The 17,558-nt window shown below is 36.0% G+C and overlaps 1 protein-coding gene across 5 annotated transcripts in view; it reads left to right on the top strand.

Moving 5' to 3' along the window:
• The window catches only part of Rsh (radish), a 201,662-nt gene extending 184,914 nt beyond the window's left edge, over positions 1-16,748 (top strand). For all 5 annotated transcript variants that reach the window (XM_049844570.2, XM_049844573.2, XM_064038527.1 and 2 more), the window contains 10 exons: positions 3,599-3,779; positions 8,971-9,115; positions 9,607-9,864; positions 10,041-10,170; positions 10,756-10,919; positions 11,474-11,705; positions 12,214-12,375; positions 12,557-12,708; positions 13,108-13,220; positions 13,337-16,748. In XM_049844570.2, coding sequence (XP_049700527.1) covers positions 3,599-3,779; positions 8,971-9,115; positions 9,607-9,864; positions 10,041-10,170; positions 10,756-10,919; positions 11,474-11,705; positions 12,214-12,375; positions 12,557-12,708; positions 13,108-13,220; positions 13,337-14,035 — 2,236 coding nt within the window. In that variant the 3' untranslated portion in view covers positions 14,036-16,748. The remainder of the gene's footprint in view (positions 1-3,598; positions 3,780-8,970; positions 9,116-9,606; positions 9,865-10,040; positions 10,171-10,755; positions 10,920-11,473; positions 11,706-12,213; positions 12,376-12,556; positions 12,709-13,107; positions 13,221-13,336) is intronic.
• Positions 16,749-17,558: the final 810 nt, after the last annotated feature.

Raw genomic sequence — 17,558 nt, forward strand, 5'->3', positions numbered from 1 at the left:
TTTTGCTCATCGCGTCGTCGTATTAATTTCTAAACGACAGCTGTCATGGCGTCTTAAAATAGGCGCGCAATAATAGCTGCAACGAGCTTATTATAATCACCGAAATTCTTGTGGTGAGATCACCTAACTAATAAAGTACTAACCTTCAATGTAAGTAGTATTTTTAATTAATTTGACAAAGAAATAACAAATACGACATATCTTTTTTTTGCAAAAATATGTCCATGCTTTTTTTGAGCTCAATCTGAAGGAGACCTTTGTTGGTCCAGTGACTATCTCGAGCATAATAATGTACCTAGTTTACCGCCTACTTAAGAATAAAAAATAAGTATTATATTCACATAAAATAATGAACAAGCCTTTGCGTAACTTAGAGAAAATATTAATATTAAAAGGCTTGTATTCTCAGTCAGTTAAAATGAAGTGGCCATCGCCATTTCCATTTACCCAAATTTTCCCCTTACTAATCAACTGGAACTCGTATTTTATTGTCAATCAAGTTGATTTCATTTTGGGGTACCACGGAACGGGCGTGTTGAAACTGAAATATTTCCTTCGAATTTTTCGTGCATTTCCATTCTTGTTCACCGGAATTCTTATACATTTCCATCTGCATTGTTACGTACAGTACTACGTTTGTTTTTTTTCTATTAAAAACATTTTGCGCTTCTTTTTAACTGGTCCGTAGTAACCTTTTTGAGTATATCATCATAATTTGCGTAGACGTTGCTTAACAATACTGGGGTCGTCGTCTTCCAGTCTAGCTGGAGCTAACCTTCTCAACCCAGATCCCAAAGTAACTCGGGGTACAGAGTTGCTAAAGGGTCTTTGATAAGTCTGGTTGTCAGACTTTCTGACTTCGAACAATTTCCTAAACACTATTGTTTTTATTATAACGTTGTCTTTAAATCAAGGTAAATGTGTAAAGTCTTAGTAAAACAAATTGAGCTGGCTACAAACAACAAAACACTACATCATATAAAATCAAGACACGCCGCAAAAATGTCTCCTTTTTACATAGGAATTGCTCGCGCGGAGATTCCTCGGCCGCTTGCCGTAAATTCCGGCATTTTCATTATTCTCTGTCATAGGAAAACTGAAACGGCGAGACACTGGGAGAATTTAATTAAAAACGTTGCCTGTTCAAATTTTTAGACCGGTTTAGCTGATCTCAAATATACGTGTTCATCACCGACGCTAAGATTAACTAAGCTTGCGTAATTAGACGTTTTATTTAGCAAATTAAATTATTTGATGTACGGACTGTAATAAAGAGACAGATCTATAATTTATTATGGTCGAGCTTTATCATAAACAGGTCTTTGTGTTACGAATTGATGTATTTCCAGAACATTTATTACTATCTAATAATTAATAATAATCATACGAATTCACCAATACGCAGGTATTATTTAGTAGGAACATTTCTTGGAATCCATTAATGTTTCGAGCACAATATGTGTATCAAATATTATTTCGAAGATAGATAAGTAAAATAGGCTTGTAGTAAAATATACCGAAAGGGGAGGAAATGTGAAATACGGTTATTACAATAAGTAGGTTTTACTTAAAACGCATGTGACCCAAAACAATAGTAAGTAGCGAATTAATTTTATAATTAATAGGTGCTCGGCTATTGTAATGGCGTGTTCGTGGTCCCCAGCTGCCAATAGTCACGCCTTCTTCCCGAGGGTAGCATTACCACACATGAAATACGTACCAACATCTTTTAAATAAGAAAATAATTGCCAAAAATAGAGCCAGAATAAGGCTATCGTAATTTAAACATAAAGTTCCATATTTAATTGGTCAATAACACCATAAAATTAATCACATATAACATGGCCTTTAATGACTGAAAATAACTTTGGTCAAAGTTAAATCGAAGCCATTTTCGAGCAATTTCGTAGTTGTTATAAGCATGTTTAGTTACCTGATAGTTATTAGCCCTTGAAGCTAATTGCTTACTTTTTACCGTCGGGCTTATAAAGCCATTAACCCCGATTAATGGTTTCATTCCATTACTCATTCATTCATAGTTCATTCGTTCATTGAATACCTAAACCATTAATAGAGTGCAATGCAATTAATTTCAGAATATCATGCATCGGATCGTTTGGAGTATTCAATTTATTGTCGCTAAAACAGAACAATGAAATTAGCGCTAAATCACTTCATTGTGATCGATATGTATTGATGTGGGTTTTGATCGATATGAACAACTAATTTGATTAACATTGCTAGTGCTATTCAGTAATCTAATGCTTTACTGTTTACAATTAGCCATCGGAATACTCATCAACATCTGTTTTGTAATGAAAAGAGGTGACGATTCTAATCAGAAAAAGGCTTCGATACCTATTGTTGATCAGTTTACAAAGTACCACATTCTAACCGAACATGAAGGTTGAAATCAGAAAACTAGGAAAAACTTTCTGGATAAAGTAAATGAGTGGAGCAAAGCAGTTAACCTAATTACCGCCAAACAAAGCCAGAACAAATGACAGTCCCTAGTTAATGGTAGTTTAATTTCGTCGTGTCTATTATCTCAAGTCAACAAGTGCAAACCACGGCGCTCTTATAATTCTGTTTGCTTACCTTTGCTGTTATTTTGGCTCGGATGCACTAAAGCAACCGCATGTTTATTTGGAGAGGAAATTTTAGATGCACCTACCACATTATTGAAGCGTCGGAATACAGATTAACTGCTTGTATGTTGTTAATTATAAAACAAAAGAATATCAATTGTCTCGCGGGGCATTTGCATCATCCTAAGTGGTCGTGTCTTTTAACGTCAAATATGGAACATTCGTTTAGATTTTTTTTTTACTCTGCGTGAAAAAAATAATTAAATAAGATTCCAAAAGCAAACAAGTCTTATATATTTCTTCCTAATGCAGATTGCTTGTATCAAAAAGGCAGGGTACATAGCTTGCTATACCCAATAAGGAGGTACCTAAACCTCTTTGGTCAGACCCTTCAATTTGTCGACGTTTCGAACAAACCCTTTCAGGCAAAGCGTTTAGCTGTGAGTCGTTTTAATGCGAATGTAAACCAAAATCTGGTTGAGGTTCGAACGTGATTATCCCGGCTTAATACTTGTCGGCTTTGGTGAAACGACTGCGTAGATTATTTTATAGTTTTCAGGTTACATATTTTTTTGTGTTGTTATTGAATAAATTGAATTTAATATTTTAATCGTTATTTTCGGAGATAATCTGGATAATCTGATCAATAGCAATAATGGCATCCGAGGCCGATTTAGGCTCCTGCGGCTATTTCCACATAAGGAGATCATTCAGCTGCGCAGGATATATTATAGTGCACAAGCATTTGCGCCGACACAGGTGCACTCTCGATTCCCTCACTCTCATAGCCCGATGGGACGACAATACAACACGAACGGAGAGAGATCAGGCGCAGCACCGACATGTATGTCCTCTCCAATGCATGGGTGTATCAATCCCCAATATTAATTGTGTTTTAACAGTAGTAGATATATAACAATACCTATTTTTAAGCCAATAAAACATTTATTTACAAAACATCAAAGAACCAGGATTTTCTTACGTAAAAATGATTTTGTTTCTGGTCACAGGATCTTAGTCCGAGCAATAAGCTACACAGTACACGGGCTGATTCCTGCATCATGCGTCTTCGCGGACCGGTACAACCGAGAGGAGGTGGTGCGCTCGCTCGGCAAGGAGGTCAACATCAACCCGCCGCTCATGCTGGGCCAGCTGCCCGACACGCCTGAAGAACTCCTCAAGCTGGACCAGGTGAGAGCATTGGAATTTGAACCTAATGTTTGGGAGGACAAGGTCTGAATTGCCTAGAATAAGTTTGGGAAGTGAGGAGGCCTTTGAAGAGAGAACAGTAAGTCTTGTAATAAGATGATCGAAAAAGAAACATAATATGCTTTCAGATAAAACAAATTATATAAAGTAGTAACATCATTCCGCAAATTACATAACAAGGTTTCCAAGTAAAGTTAGATCCTAATACATTTGCTTACGTCACGGCAAGGGTGAGCACACACTGAGAAAGCAAAACAAACATTAGAAAATCACGCCCAAACCCGTCTTATCTCATTTAGCATTCGGCACGAAGCGAACACAGGATCGCAAGTAAATTAGCAGTAAAACCTTTCCCTCGTCGCTGCGATTGTTTTTTCAGTTCCCAATTACGAATAAACGATGCCGCCGCTTACTGCCGTGAAACATTGATGAGGCCCGTTAGTCGCGAGAAGCGTAGGGGGACGTCTATCGGCGCACTCTCCTTACACCCCCCGGGGAACGTGCCTCGCCGTAGCTCCGAGCTAATCACGGTAATGGAGTAATGACAAGTTAGACGCAACTACTTCTCCGGCCTCACAAACTTCATGCTCACATGAAATCCTGTACGATAGGACACATTAAAATATTAGCCGGCAATAACTTTGAATTGGAAACGCGAGTTGCCGCGGAACGTAACGTGTGTGGAACGTAACAGCTAATTACTTTAGACTTCATCTTACTCGTAACAACCAGTCGTTTAAATGAACTTCAAACGTTTGCTCACCTTGCGAGTTTAGAACAAAGGTACCGGAATAAATTCTCATGTGTTAATTCATATTCAGAGTGAAGTATATAAAATTAGAAGTAAAATAAAATAACCTACAAGGTCGATGGAGACCCTAATGTCGTACGCCAAAATAATGTAATAAATACAAATAAATTATTCACCTTCAAAGAAACTTGACACATTTATTAAGCCAAAAACCGACACTTTATTGTTTGAATATTATGAAGAAAATACTTAAAACAAAATACGTAATAATAAATCCCACCGCGGGCAATTAGTAACGCGCATTACCTAAATATTACAAATACCGAATAATTACCGAACTCCCAGGCAACGGACGGACTTTTGAATAACAGATTGACGAAAAGCGAAAATAAATTAAACTGGCCACTACCATTATAAAGTGATACAATAAACGTCCACCGACAAATAAAAAAATGTTTCAAATGTCTTTATAGTGGTGTGAAAGGAAAATACACGTAAAAATCTGGTGCAAAAGATTCAATTTTGAATGTAGTGGTTGTTAGGCTTCGATCCACTGAACTGCCAATTTTCATTAGGTAACGTACGCTTGTAAGTGGGAACTTTGTTGAGCCCGGCCCGGCCCTGTCCGTCCTATACATTTTGAATCCACTGTTTATGTCGGCTTTGTAAATAAAATGTTGAGTGGGGCATACAATATGAAGGAAAATGAATTAGAAAATGCGGTAAATGTTAATGCACACTATATATTTACAGCTGGCCATTTCGGAAGAGTTGTATATCAATTTGGCGAAGCTTTATCGCACGACAAAGTGTGAAAAACGTAAACCAAAATAAAAATGTCAAGTTACAATAAATATTATTGCATGACAACTCAAATACACAATTAGACTAATTAACAACGTTCGTTAAAATAACGAAGTTTCATTAATTTCAACAGGAGCATTTACATGTCTGTTACATACTGGTAATGTATGTAGTTGAAGAGAAATGAAAGAATAGACAGCGCACAGTAGAGCTAACAATAATATTAGTATTGATACATTAACCTACTTACTACAAATATACCTACTAAGTTAATGTATGCCTATGCCAAGGATAATGTGAAGTTAACACAGCGTGAAATAATATGCTGATTCATTCCCAACTGTGTAACTCATTAAAAACTGCTACTATTTCAACCGAAAGTTTATCAGTCATTATAAACTGAAAATCTATTGAAAGCTTGCTCTAATATTAAAAGAGCTTAGTGAGAATAAAATATTTTAATTCTCAGCTATTGCTTCGATTGGTAATATTTTTTATTTATGTATTAACTTTTAATATGACATACCTATGTACATAGGCTACACGCACATACAGCCTAGTTCCTTCAGAATTAATAAGATATTATTTTTTACGTAACTAAACGAACTAAAAAGAATTGTAACAATGGCGTCATTACCCAAACACATATTACAATTATCGAAGCCATTCCTACGTTAAATTACGTGTAAACGAGAACATTTACTAGCACAGCCTAAGAAAACGAATATCCAATTCCATTATCTGTAGCACTTACCTACATATCTATTGAGATGAACGCCCGTCCGAACACTATTAATAATGGCGTTTCAATCTTCCGTTGTTATACACTCTTCTTGATTGAAACCTATAAATAAGAAAAACGTCTGTAACTTTTTCCCGACTATAATGTAATCTGACCGAAAACATGAAATAAAGTAACACATCTTGACATGGATGCCTTGACAAGAAGTCCGACTACTTCGAGACTCTTTGGTTGCTTTTTTTTCTTTTCTCGGGGAGTTTGTTTGAGATCGATGCTGACGGCCTCTTCCACCTGAATGATTTATGATCTCCGACCTCTTTAGCTTTTGGGGGATTTCTAAAATTATTGGGTTATTGTTTGTTTATCTTACGCTGGAATTGGTGCTGTTGAGACTTAATGGGATGTAAATGGAGTAGGAAAATGTCTTATTTCTTAACCTTTGGGAAAGATGAATATTTCTTGTCTGTTAGTTTTATTTTCACGGCTTAGTATAGCAGTAATCTTAAAAAGAAAACTTTCAAATCTTATTCAAATTATCTACAAAAGCCGACAAACTAAATTATACCAGCGGCACTGTTAAAACCATTTAGAATCAATTTTCAAAAGCTTTGCACGGAAACATTAAGATCCCCTCGGTTTCGCCCTCACCTTTACCTTATCTCTGCGTTTTCCATTCAACGTTAACGAAGTCATAAAACGTGTATCTTTTACAATTGTACCTACGATTGTAGAAAATACTACAACTCACCCTTAACCTTTTATAATATTTACCTACAAATACAATGGCAATAGTCGAACTATACAGAAATCTAGCTGTAAAGAAAATTTAAATAACCTTTCGATAGCGGTCACAACCACAAGTTGAGATTTTCATTTTAAAATGAAAGTTGGGGCCGTCATATCCATCCATATTAACAACTTTCTCAGCTCGACTTTTCTGTATAGTCAGATTTTAAATATTCGATAAAGCTTTCATAAGATTTTGCCAACTTTTCGCCATATAAAGTCACTTGAAAAATACTCTGACACTGCAAGCGCGTCATAATTACTCTTTCGGAATGTTCTTACGTAGTGCTACGTACATACCATGTAACATTTTCCGTAAGCATCATATTCATAAAGCATTGCGACTGACGTCATTCATATTACATCAGGAAATATCCGTCCACTTTTCATCTCCACTTTATTTGCAATTTCGCTCAACTATTTCAACATGAACATTTCACTGATACAAAAAGTGCTACTAAACTAAACATAAAGTATGCTCGGGTCGCGACACTGCTACCAATGTAGGTATGTAAACTACTCGAGAATATAGTACGAGGTATGTACAGAACTTTATGTCGCCTTTATTAGGTAGTAGAACGGCAGTAAAATGTGTTCTCATCAAACGAAATACTTGTCTAGTCTGTTGTTTTGTTACTGAGCTGAAATATTGGAGTTCGCACCTGATGTATGCGGGCACACGCTAACGCAGTTGTTCGTGATTGTACTTCAATAAATTTCATGGATCTGAATATCGGTTTTTTAGTTTCACGAAATAATTTTCAAGACATGTTTTTCACGTGCGTCAACACTTCTGAGTGCGATAAATCAAAATGTTCATTTCGAAAATATTATTTATTATAAATCACAAGATCACCAAAATGTTTCTAAAATAGTCAAGGATTAAAGTAAAAATAAACTTATATTCATTCATTTAGTTTCTAGTTGTATATCGTGTAAAATTGAGTGGAGTTTCGTGTCACTATTGACCTGCTGTCGATCAATCGAAATAGATACGTATTGAACCCACTCAAATATTAATTAGACTTTCCGAACCACTAATAGTAATGAACGATTCTATAGATAGAAAATAGGTGGATACAAAGCCCTTTCAAACGTTATTGAAATATCGAAGTATAAAAGTGGGCGATGTCTACGAGAATTTTGAGGCATTATTTATTTATTCTATCATTTTACAGGCAATTTAGTGAATAACAAAACAATTTTATTTTCAGTACAGATTTTTATCGTATGTTTGTATTTGCTGGAATTTGTAACATGCAGCACTTAATATGAAAGATCTTGTTTCTGAATCTAATTCTCATTGTTATTCTCAAAGTGTCAGTGAACTATCGCTTCTGTGGACATTTACCCATCAATAATAAGATATCTTCTCATTTTTCTATCCCCTCAATCGCACCCAAATAGATTAGAAGTGTCCCTAGAGACTAGATTCGATTTCGAAAAAGTATTCATATTAATCCGGATTACGGTTCGTCTTAATGTCAAATTGGTAAGCTCCTATCAATTCGTCACTAAGAAGAGGTATACGGCTCAACGCTTTTAGTATTTATTTTGAGAGCGAAGAAAAGTTTTTTCTTCTGAGTAAATATTTTATCAGTAATGCCTTCGTGCGTCTGAGCGTTGACAGTTGCTGTTCTATTATTCGCGGAACTCTCACCAACAAGAAGAATTAAAAAGCTTAAAACATTTCCCTGCAAGCTTTACAGGCTTTTCTAATAATGTAGGTAGTTCATCAATGAAGTGGAGTTATTATTCCGGGACATCGGGGATCGTTATATGAAGGCTGAGATAGGAAAGATAATGAGCGGGGTCCCCGGGGCCTTTGGCGATCGAACACCACCGCCACTCTGATCAAAGACGCCATGCTGGAATAAATTGCTACCGTCCTCATTTAATTCACTAATAACAACAATGGCTTTTCGTTGAGAATATTATCAGGTACATTTTAGCATGGTCGAGACCTAGGCTCTATGCTAGGTATTGAAAGTTATATGTGTATTCCCGGCGACGAGTACCCACTTTTCTACAGTATTTACCAAAATGGCAAATAACCATTGTATTGAAAAATCTTGTGTTGTCTATTTCAGGTATTCATAAAGTCTGAGCTCAAAGTCGGCGTCATATACGTGAAGGAAAACCAGTACACAGAGGAAGAGATTCTGGACAATAATGAAAACTCACCAATGTTTGAAGAGTTCTTACAAGTATTAGGGGAGAAAGTCAGACTTAAAGGTAAGATTACTAATATAAATAACAGTTTCGGTAAAGACTGTATTGCCAATGATCATTAAACGTAAATACATGCAGTTAACACAGAGAACAGGCAAATAAACATTAATTCAAAGCTGACATTAAAAGAGCATCTTTTAGCCAAATCTTAGCGTCATTTGGATGAAAACAACGGTCCCCTAATTAAACAGCTATAAAATTACAACTCGTTACTATGGTTTGTGTTAAAAGCAGGTGGTAATAAAAACCTTGTTTTTTTTAACGACGTAAAAAATCATCAAATGACCCCTCCCGCTGTGGGTTAGCAGCGGTGAGGGAGTGTCAGACTCTTACTGACTAAAAGCCGTCGTGTTCCGTCGTAGGCCTTATGTGCTAGGGCCGCGGTACCTCTTTCGAACAACCCGCAGCCCCGGCAGAAAACCTTGTTAACCTGGCCGAAAATAACGAAACAATAGACAAATCTATAATGACTATGCAACCCAATATCTTCGCAGGTTTCGACAAATACAAAGGAGGTTTAGACACAGTACACGACCTGACGGGTTTGTATTCCGTCTATACAAACTGGAGAGGAATTGAAATCATGTTTCACGTATCAACTCTATTGCCTTACGAGAGACACGACCCTCAAAAACTACAAAGGAAGCGGCATATAGGGAACGACATTGTTTGTGTCGTGTTCCTGGAAGCCGATAACACTGCATTTTCACCGGCTTGTATTAAGAGCCACTTTTTGCACACGTTTATATTAGGTAAGATAACTATTACCTACTTTTAAAATACGGAACTCATTAGATATTTTGACATTGTCCTTCCCAGACCTTTTCTTCACTTCTGATTTCAAATATTGCTCTAAATATTTTGGGTCTCCATTAAATCCATTTATTTCTTATCAAGTGGAATAATATTCCCAAATGGAACGTTTCAGTCCGAGTATCAGCTAAGATCAAGCGTCGTCCAACACGATACGAAGTGTCAGTGGTAACGCGAGATGAAGTGGGCGCGTACAAGCCTTACTTGTGGGAACAGAGCGTCTTTGACAAAGGACCTATGTTCAGGTGAGATCTACTCAAGTTCACTAGTCATTGATCTAAGCATTGTAGACACGATTATAGGTATAATCAGATTCAAATTTCGAATTTTGGAAAAACTTCGACATTCATTTGTTTCAATTTAAGTCGAACTCTTTCCATGATTGAAAATCCAATAAGCAGCACATAGGATTAAACGCCATCGTACAAAGAAACCGCACGTCAAACCGCAAACTTGATGGCGCGGTTTAGTTTGTCTACAACTGAATCTACTTCACGATAAATTCGCACCTATATTAGAACTGGATTCAAAATCCTTTTGCTAGAATTTCAACAAAACTATTGCAATTAGTTTTACTGCGAACATGCTTTAGGTAAAGTTATAATTGACCGCAGTGAACAGATATGCGAAATGTAGTAAAGTTTTTGATGAGAAGATTAGGGATTGGGGTGTAACAGTTATTTGTGTAGACTACATTGCGAAAAGTAGAACTAGTTGAATCAGTTTCTGTTTGTTCGTATGTATGTTTATCCTCACAACTTCTATATTTTAGAACTTCAAGCTAAACTGCATCTATGACTTTATCTAACGATAACTGTTATAATTTCCAGGGAATGGTTACTTACCAAAATAGTTAATGGAGAAAGAGCATCATACTCCGCGCCCAAATTCGCAAGAATGCAAGAAAGAACCCGCAGTCAAATGCTAGAAGATATTGTAGCTAACTTACAGAATCATGCTGAGACTGGACAAATACCCAAACCATATCGAAGAGGTAAGTTCGAAGAAAAGAATTAAAATATTTATAGAAGATAATATTAATAGAAAAGATATTTTTAAGAATATTGAAGAGTATTTTTTCGATTCTTGTTTACGAGACTTGACCTTGAGTTGATGTGAAGAGCAGATGAATATGATACATGCCAATTAATGTTTCTCTGAATCATAAAATTATGATTCAGCTTTCATTACAGTTAAGTGACACTAAATGCATTAGAAATTAATTTAATATCGACTAGTTTGTAACAGTTTCTAAACATTATCATATTTGGTAGATAACGATTGGGTTCATAAAATGCATGTAACGGGATTTTTATTCAGAAATTATAACATGAAATACTTTTTTTTTTCAAAATTAATGCACTGGTGGCAGACTTTCAAATTCGATACATGAAAATCGTGTCATACAATTTGGTGATTTCTAATCCGAAATTGATGAAAGATCAGAAAAAAATGATTCCAAGATTTGACCGATGCCAACAAAATTGTTCATTTCCTCATCATCATTTAGGAAAAGATATTACAGCGCAATACCTATCTTGTCATCAGGCTCATGGCGACCCATCGGTCACATGCGACCATCGTCACCTCTGCTGGACTCAGTGCGGGACCAGTTTGAAGACTATGACCAGCTTGCGAAGGACTTCACACGGGTCTTCCTCAACAGCGAGCTCAATATGGCACAGAACGCTCAACTGTTTGATGTCGTCTTCTTAGTGGGGCAGTCCAAGCAGAAGACCAAGTTTATTGGCGTTAGAGCCATACTTGGTGTTAGGAGCAGGTAATTTTAGATTTTAATATCAATGTGTTCAACTATGTTATAGCCTTTTATCGTCTCACTGCTGGGCACAGGCCTCCTCTCACACGAAGTAGGATTGAGCGTTAATCAACGATCCATATGATATAATACCATGCCATACATAAAATAAAACTTACACTTGTTGACGACATTAATAAACCTAAAAATGGGATAAATAACGTCTTACCAATATTGTAGCTTCCATTTTATTCGTCTGGTCGCATCGAAATAATTATCTGTCCTGATTTTGGCTTTTTGTGACCCCTATTCCCTTTCTATTTTCGCCGTACACATATTTGACACTTGACAGATATGTCCTGCCCATAATTATTCCTCGGATTTTTTCCTTCCAAAAATAATTTGATAAATGAATGTCGGTTTTCTGCTGACAATTCCGTGGAACTCTGTGAACTGAGTGCTTATGAGCGACTAAAAAACTTTTTGGTATTTCTTAACATTATCTTAAGTATCCTTAATTTTGTGTTTCTAGGGTGTTCCAAGAGATGTTATACGGCATACAAACCGGCTTCGGGTCGCCTCAAGTCCCCGTGGCAGAACTTTTGGCGCGTCCGGCACCAACCCTGCTGTCTCCTACGCCTGCTAGACAAAAGAGCAGCAACTTCTTACAAGTTCCCGACATTGAGTCACCTAGGTAATAAAAAATATCCACTTATCTAACAATAATGATTATGTCCTCAAGTTCAATGGAAGGAATAACAATGCAATAATATGTTGGCGGAATCAAAAACTTAGAAACATTAGAAAGGGGTGGTAGATATGGGGACCAATAACAAAGCTTGATAATCTTTTACAATCTCCTTGTACAATTTCAGACCGAAAAGCGTGCCAAGTTCGCCGATGGTGAAGCGTGCGTTCTCCCGCCTCGGCACCATCACAGCAGGCTGGGGTCGGTCTATTCGCAAACAGCATTCGCAACTTAACGCGGAAGACAAAAAGAAATGGGCTAGCTCCCAGGATTGTTCCAGTAAGTATTTCTGTTCCTCTTATGACACAAGTCTTCGAGAGACCCCTGAGTCTTTTAAATTTTTAAGCAATCTTATCAAAAAAGTTTTTATCTCATCATTTGGCAATACCATCAAACTCAAAAATATTACGGAACGTTAACATACATAGTTATGTCGCCGTAATCCTATTCTAAATTCATCACAGTCACAACATTGTGATTGAATGTCCTTGTTACTATGTGGAATAAAATGTATTGAAATACTATGTAAAGGAATTCCTAAGCACAATAGTGACAAAGCGCCTAAAATAAACCTCTGCGCAACATTCCTCGTTACAGCTGATACTGTGTTTTATACTTATTTAGGACTTAATTTACATAACTGTATACTTTTCTCATTGACATGTTTTCTTTTTGCAGATAAAGAAGGAAAAGATAAGGAAAAAGACAAAAATGCAGCACTCGCTGTACCAAGGCTATCAGTATGCGCCGATGCTCAAAAAGTAGATCGCGCCAAGCTGGCACAAACTGAGGTATTTTTTTTTCATGTGAAAATTTATCCTTATTTTTAAATATAACAATACAGTTCCTATTGTGTATTTGTTTTCTATAAATAATTATGATATATTTTGTTTGGTTTGTTTTTCAGTTTTCAATAATCGAATTCGATCCGGAGACGTTTCGCATTCTTCTCGATTATTTGCACACCGGCAGCTGTCCATTGACCTGCGCATCGATACCCGGACTCATTTGCGCTGCGGAACATTACGACTTGCCTGAATTATTACAAGCGTGTTTCCATCATGCCAAGCAGTTTCTTAGAATAGAAGTGGTATGCACGATGCTCATATCATTAGAGAATTACTACTGGCGATATACGTCAGCATCGGAATTGGTAAACATGATCCTGGCATTCATTGAGCAGCGAGCTTATGCCCTGTTCCAAACGCCAGAGTTCCTCAACCTATCGGAGTCCATGGTGCAGATGATCATGTGCAGAAACCTCGAGGTGCCTGAAGTTAGGAAGTTCGAGGCCATGCTCAGTTGGGCTCGAAACAAAATCAAAGCCAAGTCCGCTAATAAGACTGATGCCAAAAATGAATTTAAATGCACTATGGAAAGATTAGCTAGAGATCTGAAACTGTACAGGATCTCACCGCAGGAATTGATAAAAGTGGTGCTCCCGTCAAAGGCCATCAAGAACGAGCGGATCCTGGAGACCCTCATGTACCAGGCCAACTCGGGCATGTACAGGATCCAGGACAGCTACATCGAGGCCTGCCAGCAGCGCCTTCAGAAACAGGACTCGAGGTTCTCGGAATTCGAGAGTTTCGACTATGGTATATAAAACATGGAGCTGTGAGAAATATCAGTGTATTAGATAGATTATGAAGAGTGACTGGGCTGGGTCCTTCTTATAATGTGGTATGTTGACGCCTTCTAAAAGTATTATTGTTATAGATGTACTCGAGTACTGTAGAGGTGCGAGAAATATTTGTACACTTCTCGGATACCTACTCCTTGTTGTTGTTCATTGATACCTATATTTTTTACATCTAGCTAGATGTGTTCAGCATAATCATCTCTATTTTTGGTACCAAAAATTGCGAATAAAACGTTCATCGTCTGGCGAAGGAATTTTACATCAACATATTGTTTATATCCATCCATGTTATAGCACGTTTTTGTGGTTTTTCGTCTATAATCGATCATGAAAGTTTCTCGATTTAACCAACAATACCACGAGAAGTAGAAATAATATAAGTGCCACTTAACATCTTGTTCAAACGATAAGGGATTCTAGTAAACGACTGAAGCGGACCTGAACATGTTATTCGAAGTTGTACAGTATATAAAACTTGATATAAATATATCACCTTTATAAATGTTCACAAATTACAGTAACTTGTACAAGATGTACAAAATAATATAGAAAAGTTATCCGTAGAATTAAATTCAATATATAAATCCGTTGTGTAAGTCTCGTTCTTGAGACCTTTTCAAAATATTATCATAGATAATGCTATTGCCTTCTGAAGTGTATAGAATGTTATACCTACCTATATGTATACTGTTGTTGTATTTACGATATAAGCAAATAATTCATGAAATATTGTCACCAATTTTACCATTTCTAAACTAAGCACATATTAAGTACCTATTATATTATCATAATTTACCAATAACGAGATATTTTAGTGGAATTTTTAAAATATAAAAGTTTGCTACGTTTCATACTTTCTTTATTTGACAGGCTAATGTTGTATTATATATTTTTTTAAATTGTATTAAGAAAATTGGTGACAAATTTTATCTTTCGCACAATTTTTATCCAAAAACAAAGCTTTAATTTTACCACTAACTTAAGCTCAGTTTTTACACATTTCTGTATCTTATGATTTAACAGGTTTATTTAAAATAACTACTTATTCATCTAATGTTATACTCTAAATAAACGTTGATTATCCGGGCGTACATGTAAAATATAGTCCGAAGCACAACTACGATTGTCTCCATTACATTTGGTCGTTTCGTTCGCAATTCGCCCCTATCTGTGTTCGATGGAATAAAGTAAGTATAGAAAGTATATAATATACCTAAATGGTCTAAAATATTCGATATACTAGGTGTAAAAGTCACCATTTGTATCAGTAAAGTAACGCCTTGTATTCGGTAAATTGTATGTAGTAGATAATATAGCAGGGTGTTATATCCTAGGTTTAGCTTGCATTTGATAGCCGAATTTGGCCAACGACCAAGTGTAAATGACGCATCACATAACTATTGTTTGTCTCGAATACTTTCGACGTGAGCGATGTTCGTGTCATATTGGTGATGCTAACAACAAAACTGAATTGTGCAGTCTGTGCTTAGGATAAGTTTAACTTATGATGACACATACAGACTGCATAGATATAGTTTATATCTAACTATCTTCTACTTGATCTCACCTAGATAAGTGTATCTACTTTGTGTTAATAATTGTTAAATGAAGACTTCTGAACCAAGTGTTATAATAGTATTTTTTATCCTAGTATACTATGTCTACGGAAACTTTGAGACCCATTTCGCTAATTTGTCTGTGGTATTTTAGTTTGCGTAGGTATCTTAAATAAATATCTATATCGGGAGCATGTTCCCAAAGTATGTATCTACGTGTATCCCATACTGTAGGAAGCAATTACACCAAAAGTTGTCTTTAAATGATCCAAAAATATATGTACGCTTCTAGATTATTAAAATTTTGCGCTTGTTTGCGTTTCACATTTTTGCTACACATCTTCAGTTAATCTATTTGTGTACGGATTTTACACGTTCACTGCAAGAATGAATATCTATTTTGTGATGTTTTCTCGTTTCGTTCAGGACGTCTGTACATGTTTACAAATGTTAGTATAATCCCAGCCTTAGTGCCAAGTTCCATTCATGTGCGCACTCGTCGTCTATATTCTAAATAATGTAATAAATATAAATACATAATATATATATATGAAATGGGTCTTCTGAATCTTAATGAGTCGTCTAATAAAATAGGTGTTAATATATAAATAAATATTTAGCCTAAATTCAAACGTTTGTAACGTTCTGGCGAAAGACATGAAAATACGTTGAATTGTCGGTAAAATTTTATACTTATGAAAATTATACATGAGAAAGTCTTCTATTGTCAATAATTTTATAATGTTTAGTTGTAACTTTGCTCAAAGCTTCTATGGATGGTCGCCGATATGTAATATTCTGTGTATGTCATATATATGTAATGCATGACTACCCGATATCTTATGAGTTTTACAATATATAATACTCATGTATGTATCTATAGGTTTAATTTGTAGGAACACCAAATATTGACGTGTCAAGTTCTTCGATGGTTAAATAAGTTTTCTATTCCAAAATTTTAACCTTCCTGTGATCGTGAATGTTGCTATAAGTATGTTAATATGTGGGATCTTCAAAGAATATAAAATTATAAAAATTATAACTGTTATTTTGCAAGAGCAAAGCAAGATTATTATCCAATGAAATTTTATGTGGTGAATAAATTTTTTTGTGTATTTTAATTGTGTTTTATTATTCCTTGTGATTTTCCGAGTGAACCCTAATGTCCCAAAATTTTAAGTTGCGATCACTCCATTATCTTTATCCGTTTAGATCCTCTTATTCATACAAATTCAGTTATAAACTCGATCTGCTCTAGTCTGGGTCATCTATAAGTAGATTTACAGAACCGTTTGTACACTTTCCATATTCAGCTGAATATCTTACACCGGCTTGAAATCTTTCAGAAGTATTGTATCAAGAATTAGGTAGATATAATACTCATTACAAGCTTTTATTTTTACCCTTTCTAACTAAGGAACTGATAACTGTTTATTAGGGTTCCGTACCCAAAGGATAAACGGGACCCTACTGTTTTCGCTCCTCTGTCCGTCCGTCTGTCCGTCCATCCGTCCGTCTGTCACCAGGCTGTATCTCATGAACCGTGATAGTTAGAGAATTGATATTTTCACAGATGATGTATTTCTGTTGCCGCTATAACCACAAATACTGAAAACTAGAATAAAATAAATATTTTGGGGGCCCATACTACAAACGTGATTTTTTGCTCATTTTTACTCAATATTGGTAACGGCAACAAGTATGTGCGGTTTTATAAATAATGGTACGGGACCCTTCGTATGCTAGTCAGACTCGCACTTGGCCGGGTTTTTCAGCCTATCCTTGCACCTTCTCTATCAGTCTATTAAACGATGTGAAATTGTAGGTATATTTTTCATTTAATGTTCAAAGTTTAATGTTCTGGTTTATATTTTTCTTTCAAATCGGGCTTGGAACAGTTGAGGAGTTTCACAATCATAATCGGTATTTTG

The sequence above is a fragment of the Helicoverpa armigera genome, chromosome 16 (assembly GCF_030705265.1).
Source record: "Helicoverpa armigera isolate CAAS_96S chromosome 16, ASM3070526v1, whole genome shotgun sequence".
NCBI classification, from domain to species: Eukaryota; Metazoa; Arthropoda; class Insecta; order Lepidoptera; family Noctuidae; genus Helicoverpa; species Helicoverpa armigera.